General features: G+C 40.5%; 1 protein-coding gene across 5 annotated transcripts in view; it reads left to right on the top strand.

The window, feature by feature from the left end:
* Ccdc30 (coiled-coil domain containing 30) overlaps positions 1-22923 on the top strand; it is a 164646-nt gene that overhangs the window by 18064 nt on the left and 123659 nt on the right. For all 5 annotated transcript variants that reach the window (XM_045149712.1, XM_045149711.1, XM_045149710.1 and 2 more), the window contains one exon: positions 18190-18261. In XM_045149712.1, coding sequence (XP_045005647.1) covers positions 18190-18261 — 72 coding nt within the window. The remainder of the gene's footprint in view (positions 1-18189; positions 18262-22923) is intronic.

Here is a 22923-nt window from a genome sequence, read left to right as displayed (position 1 = left end):
CACTAGTGGTTCACCAGAGTGTTGTTTCAGAGCGCATGAGTGTAGCATAAGCTTTCCTCAGTGGGTACAGGTGGTGTTGGTTGCTCCACATTCACTGTCAGTATTTGGTACTGAGTCTCAGTATCACTTCCTCTTATGGGAAGTGTACGGGATGCTTAATTGTGGCTCTGCTTGGAATTTCTCTGGGATTTGATGAGGTTGAAAACCCATTGGTATGTTTGCTGCTGATGTTCATTTTGTATGCTGTTTTGTGAAGCTCCTGCCCAAGTCTCAGATATTTTTCTATTGTGTTGTATCTTTGTTTTACTAACTTGTAGGAATTCTTTATTCAGAACATAAGCCTTTTTTAACTTTATTTTTATTTATTTATTTGAGAGAGAGACAGAGAGAAAGAGACAGGGAGAGGGAGAGAGAGAATGGGCACACCAGGGCCTTCAGCCACTGCAAATGAACTCCAGACACATGTGCCCCCTTGTGCATGTGGCTAACGTGGGTCCTGGGGAATTGAACCGAGGTCCTTTGGCTTTGCAGGCAAAATGCCTTAACCGCTAAACCATCTCTCCAGCCCAGAACATAAGCCTTTTGATGACTATAAAATTATGTATTTTTACCTTGGAATAGTGATTTGTCAAAGGTTTGACAGAACTCTTTATGTCTTCTGGGTCTTCAGGTATATAAAGCCTTTTTTTCACTATAAGATTTTTGAAAATGTTCACCCTAAGTTTTTTTTTTTAGTACTTTTATTATTTTTTTTTCAAACCAGCATAAAGAATTTTTAATCCAAACAAAGTACCCTGAGGCATAGCAACCTGTATTCCAGTGTAACAAGACGAAGGTCACTTGGGTGGGCACTAGCTTTTATAAGTGTTTAGGAGAAGCTGACTGCAAGGAAGGCCTTCCTCAGCCCAAGCCTATCCACAGCAGCAACTCTGATGGGGCACACTCAGGCCATGGTGCCCGTCCCTTCATAGCCATCTGACAACAGGTCTCTGCACTCATCACTGACAGGACACCCTGGCTCTATTGTCTGTGTTATTTTTCTAAGTAGGGTTTGAGTTCCCCTGGACACACAGAACCTGAGGACAGGGGCTAGCCTCATATGCTTAGTTCTACCACTGTCCTGGGCAATATTGACAAGGCTGTGAAATGACCCAGCTTACTATGAGGTTTGATACAATTCATTACGGCTTGAGTGCATACCCTGACCTAGACGAGCAAGCCTGTTTCTGCTTATACTTGCACAAAGCACACACACCAACAGACACAGAATGCGGTCCCAACTAAGTCATTGTCATTGCAGGTCTGTTAAGCAGGCTCAGTGGTGACAACCTACTTTGTAGACAGTGGTGAATACTGCCCATTCATTAATAATGTCAGGCACAAGCAGGACTCAATGGCTACATCAACTGGCTTTTATTATTTTGATTATATTTGAATTTTTGCTGTATCAGAATTTGTTTTAGTTTAAAACTTTCAATTATCTCCTTTTTATATTTCTAATTTGTGATTAATTAGACTGATTCTTTTTGTTTATATATGTGCTATGCATGTGTGTAGGGGGCGGTGTGCATGCCAGTATGCACATGTGGAGGCCAAAGGTCAGCATGAGGTGTATTCTTCAATTCCTCTTAGGTCTCTCACTGACTGTGGAGCTCTCTAGCTAGGCTATACCCAGCTGCCCAGCAATCTTCAGGTACTACTCCTGTTTCTGCCTTCCTAGAGCTAGGATTGCAGGTATGCCCCGTCATACCTTGCTTTCACGTGGGCACTGAGGGTAGGAACTCAAGTCCTCACACTTGTACTATAAGCACTTTACTAATTGAGCCATCTCCTTGACTCCTAGACTGACTCTTTTTCAAGAAAATGCAATGTGTTAGTTACTTTAGAATCACAACCATTTTAAAGTATTAAATGCATGAAATCATAATTGTTATACTAAATTGTGTGATTACATGCAAATATCAGAAAGGTTTATGTTTATGTTTTGTTTTGTTTAGAGGTAGGGTTTCACTCTAGCCCAGACTGACCTGGAATTCACTATGTAGTCTCAGGGCAGCCTTGAATTCATGTGCTCCTCCTACTTCTGCCTCCCGAGTGCTGGGATTAAAGGCTTGTGCCACCACGCCCATCTAGGTTTAGGTTTTGTTAAGGATATATTTCTAACAGTAGACACAAATAACTTTCAGAATGATGGGAATTATTTTAAATTATTTTTTATTAATTTTTAATTTTATTTATTTGAGAGAGAAAGCAAAGAGAGAACGGGCACACCAGGGCCTCTAGCCACTGCAAAATGAACTCCAGATGCATGCACCACCTTGTGCATCTGGCTTACATATGTACTGGGGAATTGAACCTGGGTCCTTAGGCTTTGCAGGCAATAACCTTAACTGCTAAGCCATCTCTCCAACCTGGAAATGATTTTATATCCAGATTGCATTGGTGATTATGCAGCTACACATCTTTGTCAAAATGCAGCCATGTATAAACCTGATCTTTTGGTGTGTGTGCATATGCATGGTGTATGCATATGTATGTGTGCAGATGCACATAATCGTGTTTAAACATATTTGGAGACCAGGGAAGATCATTAGTTGTCTTCACCTATTGCTGTTCTACCTTATTTCCTGGAGACAGAGGCTTTTACTGAATCTGGAGCTTTTTTTTTTAATCATAGTCTTGATCAGTGAGCCCCAGCTGTCTCTGCCCCCTCAGGGCTTGGGTTACAGGAGTATGAGGCCATGTCTGGCTTTTTATGTAGGTGATACAGATTAAACTTAGGTCCTCATGTGTGTGAAGCAAATGCTCTTAACACTGAGCCATCTCCCCAGCCCCAGTAAGTCTATTTAGAAAAAAAGAACCTGGCATGGTGGCACACACCTTTAATCCCAACAGCACTTGGGAGTCCAAGTTAGGAGGATCTCTATGGGTTTGAGGCCATCCTGAGACTACATAGTGAACTCCAGGTCAGCCTGAGCTAGAGTGAGACCCTTACTCATGAGAGAAAAAAGGACAATTAAGGTTGAAGAGATATATTAGCCATTAATAATGTGTAGTCTTTATTAGATCCTGATTCAAACAAACAAACAAACAAACAAAAAAAACCTTATTTTTGGGGTCTATCCCAGGCTGACCTAGAGTTGACTATGTAGTCTCAGCCTGGCTTTGGACTTATAGTGATTCTCCTACCTTAGTCTCCTGAGTGCTGGAATTAAAGGCATGTGCCACCATGCCCAGCCAAACAAATTTTTAATGTTCATGAATGACTGGAAATGTCAATATTTAATAGATACATGAATTAAGGAATTATTGTTAAACTTCTTCAATCACATATAATGCTATTGAGTTTATATTTAAGGAAGGTCCTTATGGGGTTTTTTTGTTTGTTTCTTTGTTTTTTTGGTTTTTCGAGGTAGGGTCTCACTCTAGCTCAGGCTGACCTGGAATTCACTCTGTAGTCTCAGGGTAGCTTTGAACTCACAGTGATACTGCTGCCTTTGCCTCCCGAGTGCTGGGATTAAAGGCATGTTCCACCACGCCCTTATGGTTTTTTGTTGTTGTTGTTTTTTGTTTTTTTGAGGTAGGGTCTCACTCTAGCCCAGGCTGACCTGGAATTCACTATGGAGTCTCAGGGTGGCCTCGAACTCATGGCAATCCTCCTACCTCTGCCTCCCGAGTGCTGGGATTAAAGGCGTGCACCACCACGCCCCCCTTATGTTTTTTAATTATAAATGAACAACATGTATCTTGGATTTAATTCAAAATAATGCAGGCATCCCTCACACATAAAAATTAACTTGAGGGGCTGGAGAGATATCTTAGCAGCTAAGGCACTTGTCTGCAAAGCCTAAGGATCCAAGTCTGACTCCTCAGTACCCATGTAAGCCAGATGCACAAGGTGGCACATGTGTGTGGAGTTTGTTTGCAGTGACTGGAGGCCCTGGCACACCAATTCTCTCTCTCTCTGCATCTTCCTTTCTATTTCTCTCAAATAAATAAATAAAATATTGCCAGGCATGGTGGCACACACCTTTAATCCCAGCACTTGGGAGGCAGAGGTAGGAAGATCACCATGAATTCGAGGCCACCCTGAGAATACAGAATGAATTCCAAGTTAGCCTGGACTAGAGTGAGACCCTACCTCGAAAAATGAAAATAAATAAATAAATAAAATATTGTTTTTAAAATTAGCTTGAAATGGACCACAGAGATAAATGTAATACTTAAAAGTATAGCTCTCAGAAGAGAACATAGGAATAAGTCTTCTGATACATTCATTGGTTTATGCAATGTTAGCTTACTGTTAGGTATTAGAGTCACCAAAAGTAAAAATGTTGGAAAAAATAAGCTGGATTTGATCAAAATTTAAGATACCATCAGAAAATTTAAAAAGTAACCCATAGATTGAGCAAAATGTTCAAAAATGAGTATGTAAAAATTGTGTGTGTGTGTGTTGCATGTGTATGGGCATGTGCGTGTGAGGATGAAAGGACCACCTCAGATCAGTCCTCACTTTCCACCCGTTGACAGTGTCTATCCTGTTTACCACTGCAAATGCCAGACTAGCCAGCCCATCAGCTTTGGGATTCTCCTGACTCCATCTTCCATTGCCATAGATATGTTGGGATTGCAGATTCATTTGCTGCTTTCATTTAGTTTTACATGGATTCAGGGAAGCTGATCTTGGTGGTTAGACTTGCCCAGAAAGCACTTTTAACCATCTCCCCAGCTGTAAAGAATGCTTATACTTGGCCTGGAGAGATGGTTCAGCAGTTAAAGCACTTGCCTGCAAAGCCTAACGAGCTGGGTTTGATTCCTCAGTACCCATATAAAACCAAATATACAGGTTCATTTGCAGTAGCTAGAGGCCCTGGGGTGCCTTATTCTCTCTCTCTCAATCTCTCTGTTTCTTTCTGCTTGAAAATAAATACATTTTAGAAAAAGAATGGGGCTGGAGAGATGGCTTCATGGTTAAGGTATTTGCCTGCAAAGCCAAAGGATGCAGGTTCAATTCCCCAGGACACATGTAAACCAAATGCACAAGGTGGCACATGCATCTGGAGTTTGTTTGCAGTGGCTAGAGGCCCTGGTGTGCTCTCGCTCTCTCTCATCAATAAATAAAAATAAAGGCTGGAAAAATTGCTTAGTGGTTAAGGCACTTGCCTGTGAAGCCTAAGGACTTCCTCTCCAGATTCCACAGAAAACAGACGCACAAAGATGAGGCAAAAGCCGGGCATGGTGGCGCACACCTTTAATCCCAGTACTTGAGAGGCAGAGGGTAGGAGGATCAACGTGAGTTCAAGGCCATCCTGGGACGACACAGTGAATCCCAGGTCAGCCTGAGCCCGAAAAACCAAAAAAAAAAAAAAAAAAAAGGTGAGGCAAGCGCAAGGTCATACATACCCACTAGGTGGCGCAATCGTCTGGCATTTGAGTGCAATGCCTGAGGCCCTGGCATGACACAATTCTCTCTATATATAAAATAAATAAATAAATAAAAATAAAAATTATCTGGGCACGGTGGCATGCGCCTTTACTCCCTGAACTGCGGAGGCAGAGGTAAGAGGATTGCTGTGAGTTCAAGGCCATACTGAGACTTCATAGTGAATTCCAGGTCAGCCTGGGCTAGAGCAAGACCCTACCTTGAAAAACCAAAATAATAATAATAATAATGAATAAAAATTTAAAAAGCTTTAAAAAATGCATAGCCTGGCTTAGTGGTTAAGGCACATGCCTGCAAAGCCTAAGGATCCAGGTTCCATTCTCCAGGTTCCACGTAAGCCAGATGCACATGGTGGCAAGTTCATCTGGAGTTCATTTGCAGTGGCTACAGGCCCTGGCGCACCCATTCTCATTCTCTCTCCCTCTCTGTCTCTAATAAATAAATAAAAATAATTTTTAAAAATTATTTTTATTTATTTATTTATTTGAGAGCGATAGAGAGAGAAAGAGGGAGATAGAGAGAATGGGCGCACCAGGGCCTCCAGCCACTGCAAACAAACTCCAGTTGTGTGCGCCCCCTTGTGCATCTGGCTAACGTGGGTCCTGGGGAATCGAGCCTCTAATGGGGTTTCTTAGGCTTCACAGGCAAGCACTTAACCGCTAAGCCATCTGTCCAGCCCAGTAAATAATTTTTTAAAAAGAATGCATATACTTGGTTGTGTGAACTTTTCAGGGAGGAAGTAAAGTAACATCTATTCACCCCAGATAGTGTACTAGCCAAAAACAAAACAAACAAAAAAAGTACTCATCTGGCTTGGTGAAGAAATTGAATTTAGTTGGTTTGTTTACAGAAGCATGGGCAATTTGTGGGCAGCTAAGCCAAGAAAAAAAATTTCTCACTTCCACCAATTTTTTTTTATAGTAAGTATTCTTTTCAAATATATTTTACAGCCGGGTGTGGTAGCACACACCTTTAATCCCAGCCCTTGGAAGGCAGAGGTAGGAGGATCGTTGAGAGTTCAAGGCCACCTTCAGATAACATAGTTAATTCCAGGTCAGCCTGTGCCAGAGTGAGACCCTACCTTGGAAGAAAACAAACAAACAAACAAAAAAAAACAACTATTGGCAAGGATGTAGAGAAATTGAAACCCTTAGACATTGCTGGTAAGATTGTGAAATGGTATAGATATTTTGGGAAATAATTTGGCAATTTCTCAAAATATTAAGTGTAGAATTGTCACATGACCTAGCAATCCCATTCCTAGGTATTTATCTATGAGAAATGAAAATGTATGTCCACACAAAGACTTCTAAATAAGTGTTCATAGCATTGCTATTGCTATGGTTATAATTATTATTGTAATAATAGCCAAAAGTTAGAACCAATCCAAATGCCCATCACTGGGTAACATAATGTGTTCATACTATACAGAAAATAGTTAACTGTTACACTTAAGGCCTACTTTTGAGGAGAGTTAAGTTGGATTTTGAAAGGCCTCCTTTTTCTCAAGATCATTCCCTAACTGGAAACAGTAGCTCACTGCTCATGCTTTTAGTACAAGCAATGTGGTTTATTTCAAATCCCTGCTTCCTTCTGGGAGCTTGAGATTTAGTCCATGTCAGGCAGAAAATTCATAGATTGTGTGAACTTTCCCTTGGGGAGATGAAAACAAATGTCTACTTACCACAGATAGAAAACCAGCACCCACACTAGACTTTGGTCTGTCCACCAAAGTAACAATTCCACCTAAATTTATTCAATCTGGTAAACCAGTGAGATCACTGGTCTTTCTTCTAGGAACATGGTGATGGTTTTCTTATAGGAGCATGGGTGACCTCTCACTCCAAAGTCTCACCTCAGTATGGGTGATAGCTTCCCCACAGCTGAATAGATGGAGCCCCCCTGATTCAGTTAACCTTCCATACACTGGGCCCTCTAGCACATCATGAGACTACATGTAGCTGAAGCAGAATTCCATATAGCTGGTGGGGAGGAACAGGGTGGAGTGGCTGAGACCTCAGGTGAGGGTCTGATGAACCTCCCCTTCCCTTCCTATAAGGGAACATCAGTAGACCCAATCTTTTTAAAATTAATTAATTTTTTAACAATTGCATAAATATAATATTTTGATCACATTCATTCAGACACCCCCTTTTTTTTGTCCCCTCCCATACCCACTGAACCTTTTCTTCCCATCCAGTCTCCCTTCTGCTTTGGTGTCACATATGCATGTGTGTGTGTGTGCATATGTGTGTGTGTGTGATACTGTTTAGTTTAATTAGGGTTACTAACATGAGCATAGGTGGGTGTTTATTTACTGGAACATGGATAACTTATGAATGGTAACACCACTAAAGAAAATTTCCCCTGCCCCCTAGCAACCATTAACTGCCAATTGCTCCCTGGGAGGGGTGGAGCTTCATGAGCCTCTTTCTCAGCCATAACAGAATGTTGATAAGCCAGGTCTTGTGCAGGTAACTACTGTTTCTGTGACTTCATGCATGCAGTGGTTACATCATACCAGCAGGCCAGCAACCCATCTCCGGGCTCTTCCATTCTTTCCATTCCCTCTTCCACAGTGTTCTCTGAGCCTTGGAGAGGGTCATAGAGATGTCCCATTTTGAGTTGAGGATTCAACAGCTACTCCTTCTCAGCATTTTGATGAATTATGAATCTGTAGTAACCATTGCCCATTGCAAAAAGAAGCTCCTCTGACTAAAGCTGAGAGAAGCATCAATATGTGGACAAAAACATAAATATTTAGAAGGCAGTTTGATGGGCACATGTCCTTCTAGCAAAACAACAGTAGTAGTATCTTTCCCATAAGACTTATGTTCTCCCCAGCCATGGAGTTTTGACCAGGTTAACAGTACCAGACATGGAATCCCTCGTGTAGAGTGGGTCTCAAACCCAATCAGCAAGGTATTGGTTACTCCCAGAACTGTCCTGCCACTGTTGCACCAGTGGGAACATCGTGCCTGGCAAGTCAGTTACGTAGCAAGCAGGATTGTATAGCATGCTGAATAAAACTGTTGATGACTTTTCACCTCTACTAGCCTGCATAGCACCTTCTGGCACTGAAAGCTAACCAGGAGGGAAGAAGTTACCTGCTCAATTCCAGTTTGATTTATCTTTGTCCTGCAACTGAAGCACATACTGTCTTCAGCAGTAGGGTCTTACTATCTAGTTCTGGGAGGCAACCAAGAGTACCAATAGTCTATAGTCTATATAGTTTGGGGGGGCTCAGGGAACTCCCTGACCAACAGCTCTGGGAGTATCCCATTAATCTGTGGTTGGAAGCAGCATGATCCACATATCCAAGATACCATCATTCAGACTCATTTTGTGTTAATTGTAAGTCACACTCATTTTTAAGTAATAATTTTAATGAGCTTACAAAGAGGTGGGTTTCCATATGGCTTTTCATACATTTTATTTTGTTTTTTAAAACCATTTTTATTTCTTCCTTCACCCTCAGCCCATCCCCACTGAAACTTTTCCACCCAGTATTTTGCCTCTGTACTCTCATATTGCCTGTGTTACACCATCTCCCTCACCCAACTTCTCCCCACCCCTGACTCCTATGTAGCTTTCAAGCCTTTACAGGCACTCCAACTTAAACACTCAAATCTAAAAAATTAAAGCTGATCTTCACATGAGAGGGAGTATAGGGTGTTCATCTCTTTTTTTAAATTTTTTTTTGTTATTTATTTTAGAGCGACAGACAGAGAGAAAGAGGCAGAGATAAAGAGAGAGAATGGGTGTGCCAGGGCCTCCAGCCACTGCAAACGAACTCCAGATGCATGTGCCCCCTTGTCCATCTGGCTAACATGGGTCCTGGGGAATCGAGCCTCGAAGCAGGGTCCTTAGGCTTCACAGGCAAGCACTTAACCACTAAGCCATCTCTCCAGCCCTGGTGTTCATCTTTTTGAGCCTGGGTTACCTCATTTAGATAATATGTTCCAGTTCTATCCATCTTAACAGGCTCAGTCTTGAGGGTCTCTTGCTAATCTAGGTCATGAGTACTCTGATGAATAGGGGGACAGTTATGCTCAGAGGACAGCATCCTACAACATCATGTTACCAAAAGCCAATAAAAACCTTGGACAGGGCTGGAGAGATGGTTTAACAGTTATGTAGGACCTGGAAAGTTGAACATGGGTCCTTAGGCTTTGCAGGCAAGTATCTTACCCACTAATGAAATAGTTTTAAAATATTATAAGAACTTAAAAAAGTAGATACATTAGACAGAAATTTAAGGTGGACCCCAAGAACTCTTCCACTTGGTATTCTCACTCTTTTTTTCCAGATAGTCAAACACAGTGTAAATACTGCTGTGAAGAAACTGTGCAAGTACACTTGTGGTTCAAAATCAGGCTTTAAGGAAGGAGTGTTACCCTGGGTGGTCCTCGTCTAATTAGATGGCCCTTGAAAGGGACTAGTCTTTTCCTGGCCAAGGAGATTCAAATAAGGAGAGGAATTTAACATGAGGGACACTGTCCATTGCAATTTGCGAAGGTGGAGACCTGTGATTATAATTAGCCTCTAAGAGAGATGCCTGGCTGGCTGTCAACAAGGGAATGGGACTTCTACAACCACAAAGGCTATATTGAGCCAATCACAGAATCAGCTTGGAAGTGGATTCTTCCCCATAGCTCCAGAGAAAAACATTGCTTAGTTACTACCGTGATTGCCAGGTGTGATGACACATGCCTTTAATGCCAGCACTCAGAAGACAGAGTTGGTAGGTTCATTATGAGTTTGAGACCAGCCTGGGACTAAAAATGAGTTTCAGGTCGTACTGGGTTAGAGTAAGACCCTACCCTAGAAAAAAACAAAAACAAGCAAAAAAGCAGAGTGAAGCTGGGTGTGGTGGCTCATGCCTTTAATCCCAGCACCTGAGAGGCAGAGGTAGGAGGATTTCCAAGAGTTTGAGACCACCTGGAGACTACATAGTGAATTCCATGTCAGCCTGAGCTAGAATGAGACCCTACCTTGAAAAACCAAAAAGACCAAAAAAAAAAAAAAAAAAGCTGAGTGATGGTACCAGTAGTTCCACAGCTTTTTTTTGTTGTTACTGTTTGTTTTTTGAGGTACGGTCTCACTCTGGTCCAGGCTGACCTGGAATTCACTGTGTAATCTCAGGGTGGCCTCCACCTCACAGTGATCTTCTTACCCCTGCCTCCCAAGTGCTGGGATTAAAGATGTGCACCAGCATGACCAGCTACTTTTTTTTTTTTTCTGTATAAAGAATGAAGAAATTCTTAATTGAGGCATTATCACATTTACATTAAAAAAAACCTTACGAATAAGTGCGTGTTTCCAAGAAAGCAGAAAAAATATCAAGTGTCCAGACTCACAACCTATTCCCCCACAGGAGTAGTGCAGGTACAAACATCCCTAACTGCTCAAATTAACAAAACCTCCAAAGCTTTTTATTTATTTTTTATTTTATTTTATTTTTTAATTTTTATTAACATTTTCCATGATTATAAAATATATCCCATGGTAATTCCCTCCCTCCCCACCCCCACACTTTCCCATTTGAAATTCCATTCTCCATCATATTACCTCCACATTACAATCATTGTAATTACATATATACAATATCAACCTATTAAGTATCCTCCCCTCTTCCTTTCTCTACCCTTTATGTCTCCTTTTTTTTCTAGTTTTTTTTTTAATTTTTATTAACATTTTCCATGATTATAAAATATATCCCATGGTAATTCCCTCCCTCCCCAGCCCCACACTTTCCCATTTGAAATTCCATTCTCCATCATATTACCTCCCCATTACAATCATTGTAATTACATATATACAATATCAACCTATTAAGTATCCTCCTCCCTTCCTTTCTCTACCCTTTATGTCTCCTTTTTAACTTACTGGCCTCTGCTACTAAGTATTTTCATTCTCACGCAGAAGCCCAGTCATCTGTAGCTAGGATCCACATATGAGAAAGAACATGTGGCGCTTGGCTTTCTGGGTCTGGGTTACCTCACTTAGTATAATACTTTCCAGGTCCATCCATTTTTCTGCAAATTTCATAACTTCATTTTTCTTTACCGCTGAGTAGAACTCCATTGTATAAATGTGCCACATCTTCATTATCCACTCATCTGTTGAGGGACATCTAGGCTGGTTCCATTTCCCAGCTATTATAAATTGAGCAGCAATAAACATGGTTGAGCACGTACTTCTAAGGAAATGTGATGAGTCTTTTGGATATATGCCTAGGAGTGCTATCGCTGCTTCATATGGTAGATCAATCTCTAGCTGCTTTAGGAACCTCCACACTGTTTTCCACAATGGCTGGACCAGATTGCATTCCCACCAGCAGTGCAGAAGGGTTCCTTTTTTTCCACATCCCCGCCAACATTTATGATCATTTGTTTTCATGATGGTGGCCAATCTGACAGGAGTGAGATGGAATCTCAATGTAATTTTAATCTGCATTTCCCTGATGACTAGTGACGTAGAACATTTTTTTTAGATGCTTATATGCCATTCGTATTTCTTCCTTTGAGAACTCTCTATTTAGCTCCATAGCCCATTTTTTGATTGGCTTGTTTGATTCCTTATTATTTAACTTTTTGAGTTCTTTGTATATCCTAGATATTAATCCTTTATCAGATATATAGCTGGCGAAGATTTTTTCCCATTCTGTAGGTTGCCTCTTTGCTTTTTTCACAGTGTCCTTTGCGGTGCAAAATCTTTGTAATTTCATTAGGTCCCAGTGGTTAATCTGTGGTTTTATTGCCTGAGCAATTGGGGTTGTATTCAGAAAGTCTTTGCCAAGACCAATATGTTGAAGGGTTTCCCCTACTTTTTCCTCTAGCAGTTTCAGAGTTTCTGGTCTGATGTTAAGGTCTTTAATGCATTTGGACTTAATTCTTGTGCATGGTGAGAGAGAAGAATCTATTTTCATCCTTCTGCAGATATATATCCAGTTTTCAAAACACCATTTGCTGAAGAGGCTGTCTCTTCTCCAATGAGTATTTTTGGCATTTTTATCGAATATCAGGTGGCTATAGCTACTTGGGCTTACATCTGGGTCCTCTATTCTGTTCCACTGATCTACATGTCTGTTTTTGTGCCAGTACCATGCTGTTTTTGTTACTATGGCTCTGTAGTATAGGTTAAAATCAGGTATGGTGGTACCACCAGCCTCTTTTTTGTTGCTCAGCATTATTTTAGATATTCGAGGTTTTTTGTGATTCCAAATGAATTTTTGGATTGTTTTTTCTATTTCCATGAAGAAAGCCTTTGGAATTTTGATAGGGATTGCATTAAATGTGTAGATTGCTTTAGGTAAGATTGCCATTTTCACAATATTGATTCTTCCAATCCAGGAACAAGGGATGTTTCTCCACTTTCTAGTGTCTTCTGCAATTTCTCGCTTGAGTGTTTTAAAGTTCTCATTGTAGAGATTCTTTACTTCCTTGGTTAGGTTTATTCCAAGGTACTTTATTTTTTTTTTGATGCAATTGTGAATGGGAGTGATTTTCTGATTTCATCCTCTGTGTGTTTGTTGTTAGCATATATGAAGGCTACTGATTTCTGTGTATTTATTTTGTACCCTGCTACATTGCTGTAGGTTTTGATCAGCTCTAACAGCTTGCTAGTAGAGTCTTTAGGGTCCTTTATGTATAGAATCATGTCATCTACAAATAATGATAACTTGATTTCTTCCTTTCCAATTTGTATCCCTTTTATGTGTGTCTCTTGCCTTATTGCTATGGCTAAGACTTCCAAAACTATATTAAATAAAAGTGGGGACAGTGGACACCCTTGTCTTGTTCCTGATTTTAGTTGAAAAGCTTCCAGTTTTTCCCCATTTAGTAATATGTTGGCTGTAGGCTTATCATAAATAGCCTTTATTATATTGAGATATGTTCCTTCTATTCCCAGTCTCTGTAGGACTTTTATCATGAAGGGATGTTGGATTTTGTCAAATGCTTTCTCTGCGTCTAATGAGATGATCATGTGATTTTTGTCCTTCAACCCGTTTATGTAATGTATTACATTTATAGATTTGCATATGTTGAACCATCCCTGCATCTCTGGGATAAAGCCTACTTGGTCAGGGTGAATGATCTTTTTGATATATTCTTGTATTCTGTTTGCCAATATTTTGTTGAGAATTTTGCATCTATGTTCATGAGGGAGATTGGTCTGTAATTTTCTTTTTTTGTTCTATCTTTGCCTGGTTTTGGTATCAGGGTGATGCTGGCCTCATAGAAGGAGTTTGGTAGAATTCCTTCTTTTTCTATTTCCTGGAAAAGCTTAAGAAGCAATGGTGTTAGCTCCTCCTTAAAAGTCTGGTAAAAATTCAGCAGTGAATCCGTCCGGGCCTGGGCTTTTTTTAGTTGGGAGATTATTGATAACTGTTCGGATCTCCATGTTTGTTATAGGTCTATTTAAGTGATTAATCTCATTTTGATTTAATTTAGGTAGGTCATATAGATCAAGGAAATCATCCATTTCTTTCAGATTTTCATACTTTGTGGAGTATATGCTTTTATAGTATGTCCCTATGATTTTTTGAATTTCTCTGGAATCTGTTGTGATGTTACCTTGTTCATCTCTGATTTTATTAATTTGTGTCTCTTCTCTCTTTTCTTTTGGTCAGATTTGCTAAGGGTTTATCAATCTTGTTTATCCTTTCAAAGAACCAACTCTTTGTTTCATTAATTCTTTGGATTGTTCTTTTTGTTTCTATTTCATTAATTTCTGCCCTAATCTTTATTATTTCTTCCCGTCTACTGATTTTTGGTTTGCCTTGTTCTTCTTTTTCCAAGGCTTTAAGGCGAAGCATTAGGTCATTTACTTGCGACCTTTCTAATTTCTTAATATAGGCACTTAAGGCTATAAATTTACCTCTTAGAACTGCCTTCATTGTGTCCCAGAGATTTTGGTATGTTGTGTTCTCATTATCATTTGACTCTATAAATTTTTTGATTTCCTTTTTGATTTCTTCATTGACCCATTCATCATTTAGTAGTGTATTATTTAGTTTCCATGATTTTGTGTATGCTCTATAGCCTTTCTTGCTACTGATTTGTAGTTTAATTCCATTGTGGTCAGATAGAATGCAAGGAATTATTTCAATTTTCCTGAATTTGTTAAGATTTGCTTTGTGTCCTAATATATGGTCTATTTTAGAGAATGTTGCATGTGCTGCTGAAAAGAATGTATATTCTGCAGCCTTTGGATGAAATGTCCTGTATATATCTGTTAAGTCCATTCCTTCTATGACCTCATTTAGTCCAGATGCCTCTCTGTTTATTCTTTCCTGGGATGACCTCTCAATTGATGAGAGTGGGGTGTTAAAGTCACCCACCACCACTGTGTTTGGTGTTATCTGTGAGCTTAGTTCTAATAGTGTTTGTTTGATGAATTTGGGAGCCCCCATGTTAGGTGCATATATGTTTAGGATTGTAATGTCCTCCTGTTGGAGTGTGCCCTTAATCAATATAAAGTGACCTTCCTTATCTTTTTTGACTAACTTCGGACTAAAGTCCACCCTGTCTGATATTAGGATAGCAACCCCTGCTTGTTTTCTAGGCCCATTTGCTTGAAACACCATCTTCCAACCTTTCACCCTAAGATAATGTCTACCCTTTGTAGAAAGGTGAGTTTCTTGGAGACAACAAATTGTAGGATCCTGCTTTTTAACCCAGTCTGCAAAGCTATGTCTTTTCGTTGGGGCATTGAGGCCGTTGATATTAAGAGATATTATTGAAAGGTGTGTATTTTTGTTTGCCATTTTTGTGTGTGTGTGTGTGTTTCTGGTTCTACCTGTGCTCTCTTCTGTTAACTAGTATTTGAATATTGCTTGTTTTTTCTAGGTTCCTTATATGTGTGCTTTTCCTTTTCTTCAGCATGGAGGATTCTATCAAGTATTTTCTGTAGAGCTGGTTTTGTCTTCAAATACTCCTTTAACCTGCTTTTGTCATGGAATGTCTTTATTTCTCCATCTATTTGAATGGATAACTTTGCAGGATAAAGTAACCTTGGTTGACAGTTGCTATCTTTCAGAACTTGGAATATATCACTCCAAGCCCTTCTGGCTTTAAAAGTTTGTGTTGAATAATCTGCTGTAATCCTGATGGGCTTGCTTTTGTAGGTAACTTGATTTTTCTCTCTAACTGCTTTCAATATTTTTTCTTTGGTGTGTGTGTTTGGAAGTTTGGTTATAATATGGCGAGGAGAGGTTCTTTCTGGGTTTTGTCTGGCTGGGGTTCTAAAGGCTTCCTGTATCTGCATTGGCACCTCTTTCAATTTGGGGGAAATTTTATTCTATGATTTTGTTGAAGACGCCTACTATGCCTCTGGAGTGGAGTTCTTCTCCTTCTACTATGCCCTGAATTCTTATCTTGGATCTTTTCATAGTGTCCCGAATATCTTGAAATTCCCACTCATACTTTTCTATAAGTTTGTCTTTCTCTTTGCTGGACTGCATTAGGTCTGCCACATGGTCTGCTAGCTTAGATATTCTGTCCTCTCCCTCATCCATCCTACTGGTGAGATTTTCTACAGAGTTTTTTATTTCTTTAACTGTGTTCTTCATTGGTAGTAATTCTGACTGGTTTTTCTTTATTATTTCTATTTCCTTATTTATGTCTTGTATTGCCTTCTTTATTTCATGAAATTGGTGTCCTGCATCTTCTTTGATTCCTTTGATTTCCTCTTTAAGTTCCTCTTTGACTCCTTTGATTTGTTCTCTGACTTCTTTGAACATATTTACAATCATTCTTTTGAACTCTTTCTCAGGCATTTCCTCTAACTCTTTCTCACTGGTGGACATTTCTGATGCATTAATACTTTTAGGTGGGTTTATATCGTCTTGCTTTTTAGTGTTGCTTGTGTTATAATGTATATATTTTTGCATCTTGGATTAAGTTAATGCTTGGATTTTCTAGCTAGCTGTGTATTCTTAGCTGTATCAATTGATTTGATGTAATATATTTCAGGGTAGGACCTTAAGGTGTTAGGTGTGGCTCTTAAGACTCTCAGAGTATCTACAAAGATGTTCTTAGGGGTTGAGTTTCCCTGCTATAGGAGTATTCAAGCAGGCTGAGTGGAATAAAATACAGGTAGATTCTAAAATTTAACTAAACACTGTACACATTCAATCAAAAACAGCCCCAAGTATGTATGCAAGAGTAGTTATTATAACGACCAGATCCTCTATCAACAAAGAGGTTAAGATTTCTGGTCTGTTGAGGGATCCAAGTCAGCTTGCGACCAAGTGATACCCTTCCCTGGTGCAATCCCAGTTACCTTGGATGATTTTGGTCTCAGTCAAGTTGCTGCCTGGGCCGTTGGGCTGCTGTTCTGATTTCTGGAGCTGGGCACTTGCTTTTCCTGCGGGGCAAACCGAGCCTGGCAAGTGTGGCCGTGCAGATCAGCACCCCTGCTGCTGGAACTGCTGCTGCTCAAGCTGCCCCTGCTGGGACTGTAGCCACTGCTGCTGAAGGTGTTGCTGCTGGACCCACCACTGCTGCTGCCTCTGCTGCTGCTGTAGCTGCCACTGCTGGAGCCACCACTGCTGCTGAATCTGCTGCTGCTGTGTCCAGTGCCGCTGCTCCCCCTGAAGCTGCTGCTGCCGAGTCTGCCACTGCTGCCACTCCTGGGTCTGCTGCTGCTGGGGCCGCTGTTACCGGTGCTGGAGCCGCTGATGTTGCTGCCGAACTCTGCTCCTGCTTGGGTCCCGCTGTTGGCGTGGCCGGTCCCGGGCTGCTGTTCTGTTCACTGGAGCTGGGTTCAGGCGGTGGGGGAGGGGAGGGAGCCTCAGCTGCTCTGGTTCTCTCGCTGCTCCAAGCGTTCTTCTACCTCGCGGTTTGCTCCTCCGCTGCTCGCTGACGCTCTCCCCTCACGTTTCCCGGGTTGCGGAGAGCGCGGTGTGAAGGGAAAATCCCACACCTGGCTTTTCCCGCGGCTTGAGCCGAGTCTGGCGGCTTTCTGGTGCGCAGCGGCCGCGGCGGTTGGCCGAGCTGCCGGAGCCGCTTTTCCCGCCTGTGCAGGCTCTGGATACTCTGGAACTCTTCTACTTCTCTGCTGCCGCTTCAATTTCCTATACACCTCACTTTTTAGTAAAAGTGTGTATTTTGCTGAGTTATTTTGGTCTTTTTTCCCCCCTAGGCTGCTTTGGCGTGGTACCTACGCCGCCATCTTAACCGGAAGTCCTCCAGGAATTATTTTTTTTGTTGTTTATTTATTTAAGAGCAACAAACAGAAAGAGGCAGAGAGAGAGAGAGAATGAGCACGCCACTGAGAACAAATTCCAGATGCATGCGCCACCTTGTACATCTGGCTTATGTGGGTCCTGGGGACTTGAGCCTCAAGCCTTGAACTGGGGTCCTTAGGCTTCACAGGCAAGTGTTTAACCATTAAGCTATCTTTCCATCCCCAGGAATTATTTTTAATGCCTTCTTACTAAACTGAAAGCAGTGTGCCTAAAACTTCCAGCTTTTCCTATCATTGACAAGTTCAAACCTGCAGCATATAATCTCGTGGGAAGTGGTTAGGAAATGGCAACGATAAGATCAGATGTCCAATGGCAAGAGTAAACATAAGGTGCAGTGGGAAGGAACACTAGATGGAGGAAGTCCAGCAAAGCTTCCTAATGGAACTGACATTTTTGCACAAACTCAGAGGACAGTGTTCAAAGGAATGTTACTTGAAATTTCCTTATTACATAATTGTTTACTTCTTATACATATATCTTCTTCTTTTAGATTTTGCACTTAAGAAAGCTCAACTAGAAATTGAGAAATTGAAAGAAAATCTGATAAAACTGAAAGAACGTGGTAAGTCATCTGCACATATAATAATACTAAATTGAATAATAATAATTATATGTACTTTAAATATTACATAACAATTAAAATAGCACTGCTTCTGCTGCTACTATTACTGCTACCACCACTCACTGCTTTCCCAGCAATAGTAACTTTGCATGCAATATCTTTAATCCTATAGCAATTCCAATAATTTATATTGACTACATCAATATTATTATCCTTATTTCGTAGATAGGAAAACTGAGTCATGGCAAGGCCAAAAGCTATATGTTAGTTACATTAAATGTGACAGCACTTGAATATTTGTCTCATCCCAAGAACCTGTAATCAGCATTAGCAATACATATTGTACTGAGACCATTGAGACTAAAGAATATTACAGTGCATTCAACAATACTTCACAAACATTTGTTCACTGGCAAGCCAGTGGACTTGGAATCAATGTTGAATTGAGTTAATCTGACCCTAACTTGGCTCTTATATATAGTAATGCTACTAGTTGTTCATAATGTAACATTTGAATATTTCAATGATAATAACTATCAAAATAATTTAAAATATGATTGCCAGTTTTTTAATACTTTATTTTTATTTATTTATTTTAGAAAAACAGAGAAAGAGGCAGGGGAGAGGGAGAGAATGGGTGTACCAGGGCCTCCAGCAGATGCAAGCAAACTCCAAATGCATGCACCACTTTATGCATCTGGCTTATGTGGGTCATGGGAACTCGAACCTTAGTTCTTTGGCTCTGTAGGCAAGTGCTTTAACCATTATGCCATCTCTCCAGCCTTCCAGTTGTTTATTATTATTATTGTTGTTGTTATTATTATTATTATTGACACAGAGAGAGAGAGAGAATGGGCACACCAGGGCCGTCAGTCACTGAGAGTGAACGCCAGACACGTGCACCCCCTTGTGGAGCATGTGTGATATTGTGCACTTGCACCACTGTGCCTCTGATTTACGTGGAGCCTGGAGATTCGAACATGAGTTCTTAGGCTTTGCAGGCAGGATCCTTAACCACTAAGCAATCTCTCTAGTCCTCCAGTTTAAAATAATTCCAAAATTAATTATTTTGTCCTTTTAAAATATGTATAGAGAAAAGGCTGGAAAGATGGCTCAGTGGTTAATGGTCCCCACTTGCAAAGCCTGCTGGCCTGGGTTCAGTTTCCCAGATCCCACATATAGCCAGATGCCCAAAGTGGCTAATGCTTCTGGAGTTTATTTGTAGAGGCAGAAAGCCCTGATGTACCTATTGTATCTATCTCCTCTCCCTCTCTCTCTCTCTCTAATAAATAAATATTTTAGGACTGGAGGGATGAACTAGTGGTTAAGGTGTTTGTCTGCAAAACCAAAGGATCCAGGTTTGATTCCCCAGGACCCACATTAGCAGATGCACAAGGGGGCACACATGTCTGGAGTTCGTCTGCAGTGGCTAGAGGCCCTGGCACACCCATACTCATTCTCTCTCTCTCCCTCTTTCTCTGTCAAATAAATAAATAAAAATAAAACATTTAAAATGAATAAATATTTTAATGTATGGATATGTTTGCAAAATAAGTACTGCTTTCTTAGTTTTTCATAGAGCAAGTAATTAAAACTCACTGCAGATACAGAAGACCTAAAAGCACTGTCAACCACTATGACTTAGCAAAGACCTACTCTTTGTAGAAAACACCAGGATAGCATACTTTTTATATACCTGTGGATCATTTGCTAAGAGAGACCATCTTGGGTCACAAGACAATTTCTGCATGAGGACTTATGTTTCAAACCATAATGGACATAAAACCAGTAGCAGCTGGGTATGGTGGCATCCACCTTTAATCCCAGCACTAGGGAGGCAAAGGTAGGAGAAGTGCCATGAGTTTGGGGCCACCCTGAGAATACAGAGTGAATTGCAGGTCAGCCTGGACTAGAGTGAGACCCTACCTCATTAAAAAACAAAAAAAAAAAAAACAAAAACAAAAAAAAAAAAAAACAGTAGCAGAAGTATATTGGGGACTGGAGAAATGGCTTAGTGGTTAAAGGCACTTGCTTGCAAAATATGACATCCCAGGTTCAATTCCTCAGTACCCATGTTTATCCAGATGCATAAAGTGGTATGTATGTCTGGAGTTCATTTGCAGTGGCAAGAGTCCCTGGTGTGCCCATTCTCTGCCCTCTCTGATTTCAAATAAATAAAAATATTAAAAAGAGGATGGAGAGGTAGCTCAGTGATTAGAAGCATATTGAGAAAGTCCCCAAACATTTAGAAATTAAAGAAGATATTTCCAACTAGCCTTGTGCCTCAGAGACAGAAATTATAAGACATACTAAAAATATTTTGAATTGACATAAATAAAAACATGACATTATCAACACAATGGAGTACAGGTAACTCAGTGGTTGGAGGGACTCATATGGTATTTAATGTTTGCATTAAATCAAGAAAGGAGACAAAGGCTGGGTGTGTGGCATGCACCTGTAATCTCAGCTTTCAGGAGGTAGAGGCAGGAGGATGGGAGTTCAAGGTCATCTTTAGCTATGTAATAAGTTTAAAGCCCTAGGGCTACATGAGATCCTGTGTCAAAAAGATGGAGGTGGGCTGGAGAGATGGTTCAGCAGTGAAGGCATTTGCCTGCAAAGCCTAAGGACCTGGGTTCCATTTCCCAGACCCACATAAAGCTAGATGCAGAAAGTGGTGCATACATATGAAGTTTGTTTGCAGTGGCTAGATAAATAAGTAATACATAAATAGATAAGATGCTTAAAAAAAAAACTACAAGTAGAAGCACAATACTATAGATCAACAGAAGGAAAAGCTGGGTCCCAGAACTCGTAAGGCTAAGGTAGAAGGAGGATTACCATGAGTTTGCAGCCAGTCTGGGGCTACAGAATGAGTTCCAGGTCAGGGCTAAAGTGAGACCCTATTGGGGTGGAGAGAAGAAGAGGAGGAGGAAGGAGGGAGGAAAAGGAGAGAAAGAAGGGAGAGGAGGAAGCAAAAGCTAATTTTTCAGAATAAGTACTAACATTGATAAACTCCTACCTAGACTGATCATGGAAAGAAGATAAAAGATGCTGGTTTCCGGTGTAAGATATTACAGTGAAAACACACATACAATGAGTAGGGCAAAAGTGACACCAATTATGGCACATTTGGTCAGTAGAATGCCAAGAAACTGGGGAAAAATTATGGACCCAGATGCATCCATATTCTCATTAATTTTCTCCCTTCCTCCCCTCTCTCTCTGCTTGCAAATAAACAAAATACTTAAAATACTCTTTAAGGGCCGGATAAATTGCTTAGAGGTTAAGATGCAAAGCCTAAGGACCTGAGTTCAATTCCCCAGTACCCACGTAAAGCGAGATGCACAAGGTGGTGCATGTATCTGGAGTTCATTTGCAATTGCTAGAGGCCCTGATACCCTCATTCTCTCTCTCACTCACTCTATCTACCTCTTAAATAAATAACAATATTTTAAAATATTCTTTAAGCCAGGCATGGTGGCCCATGCCTTTAATCTCAGCATTCAGGTGGCAGAGGTAGGAGGATCATCATGAGTTTGAGGCCATCCTGAGACTACATGGTGAATTGCAAGTTAGCCTGGGCTAAAACAAGACCCTACCTTGAAAAACTACGTATATATTCTTTAAAAAATTATGGCATATGCCTAAAATAGATTATTAATCTACTCAGTGGAGAAGTGGAAAAACAAATTATTACTATTAAGATACAGACAAATCTCCCCAAAAAATATGTTGGATGAAAAAATTGAGACAGCAAGAATATATACTGTAAGATTCCATTTACATACAAAAGCCCCAAACAAAGAAAAAACTATAGATGAAAGCCAGAAAGTGATTGTAAAGGTAGATGGGAAAAAATACCAAGGACATTTCTGGGGGGATGAAAATGTTCTATATCTGGGCTGGAGAGATGGCTTAGCGGTTAAGGCATTTGCCTGCAAAGCCAAAGAACCCTGGTTCGATTCCTCAGGAGTCATGTAAGCCAGATGCACAATGGGGTGCATGGGTCTGGAGTTCATTTGCAATGGCTGGAGGCCTTGGCATGTCCATTCTCTCTATCTCTCTCTCTCTCTCTCTCTCTCTCCCCCTCTTTCTCTCAAATTAATTAATTAATTAAATTTAATTAAAAATGTTCTATGTCTTATTTGAAGGAAAATTCATGGATATATGAAATTGTCAGTTAGTTAAGCTGAACATTTAAGATATGTAAATTGCATTTTTTGTAAAATATATCCCAATTAGCTGGTCATGGTGGCACATGCCTTTAATCCCAGCACTTGGGAGGCCAAGGTAGGAGGATTATTGTTAGTTTGAGGCTAGCCTGAGACTACATAATGAATTTCAGGTCATCCTAGACTAGAGAAAAACCCTATCTTAAAAACAGAATATTGTGTGTGTGTGTGTGTGTGTGTGTGTGCATGTATGTATTCCAGTTGAAAAGTAGCACTAAATAAGAAGTGAAAATGGCTTTACAAAATATTTACAAGTGGTTAAGGTTCAAAACCCCAGAACCCATGTAAGCCAAACACATAAGGTGCCACAGGTGCACAAGGTGGCACATGCATCTGGAGTTTAATTGCAATGGCTAGAGGCCCTGACATGCCAATTCTGTCTTTCTCTCTCCCTCTCTCTCATAAAAAATAATAAAAACAATAAGAA

This window comes from Jaculus jaculus, chromosome 5 (genome assembly GCF_020740685.1).
Source record: "Jaculus jaculus isolate mJacJac1 chromosome 5, mJacJac1.mat.Y.cur, whole genome shotgun sequence".
In the NCBI taxonomy this organism is placed as follows: Eukaryota; Metazoa; Chordata; class Mammalia; order Rodentia; family Dipodidae; genus Jaculus; species Jaculus jaculus.
The sequence above is the reverse complement of the archived record's forward strand: the minus strand, read 5'-3'. Positions and strand labels throughout refer to the sequence as shown.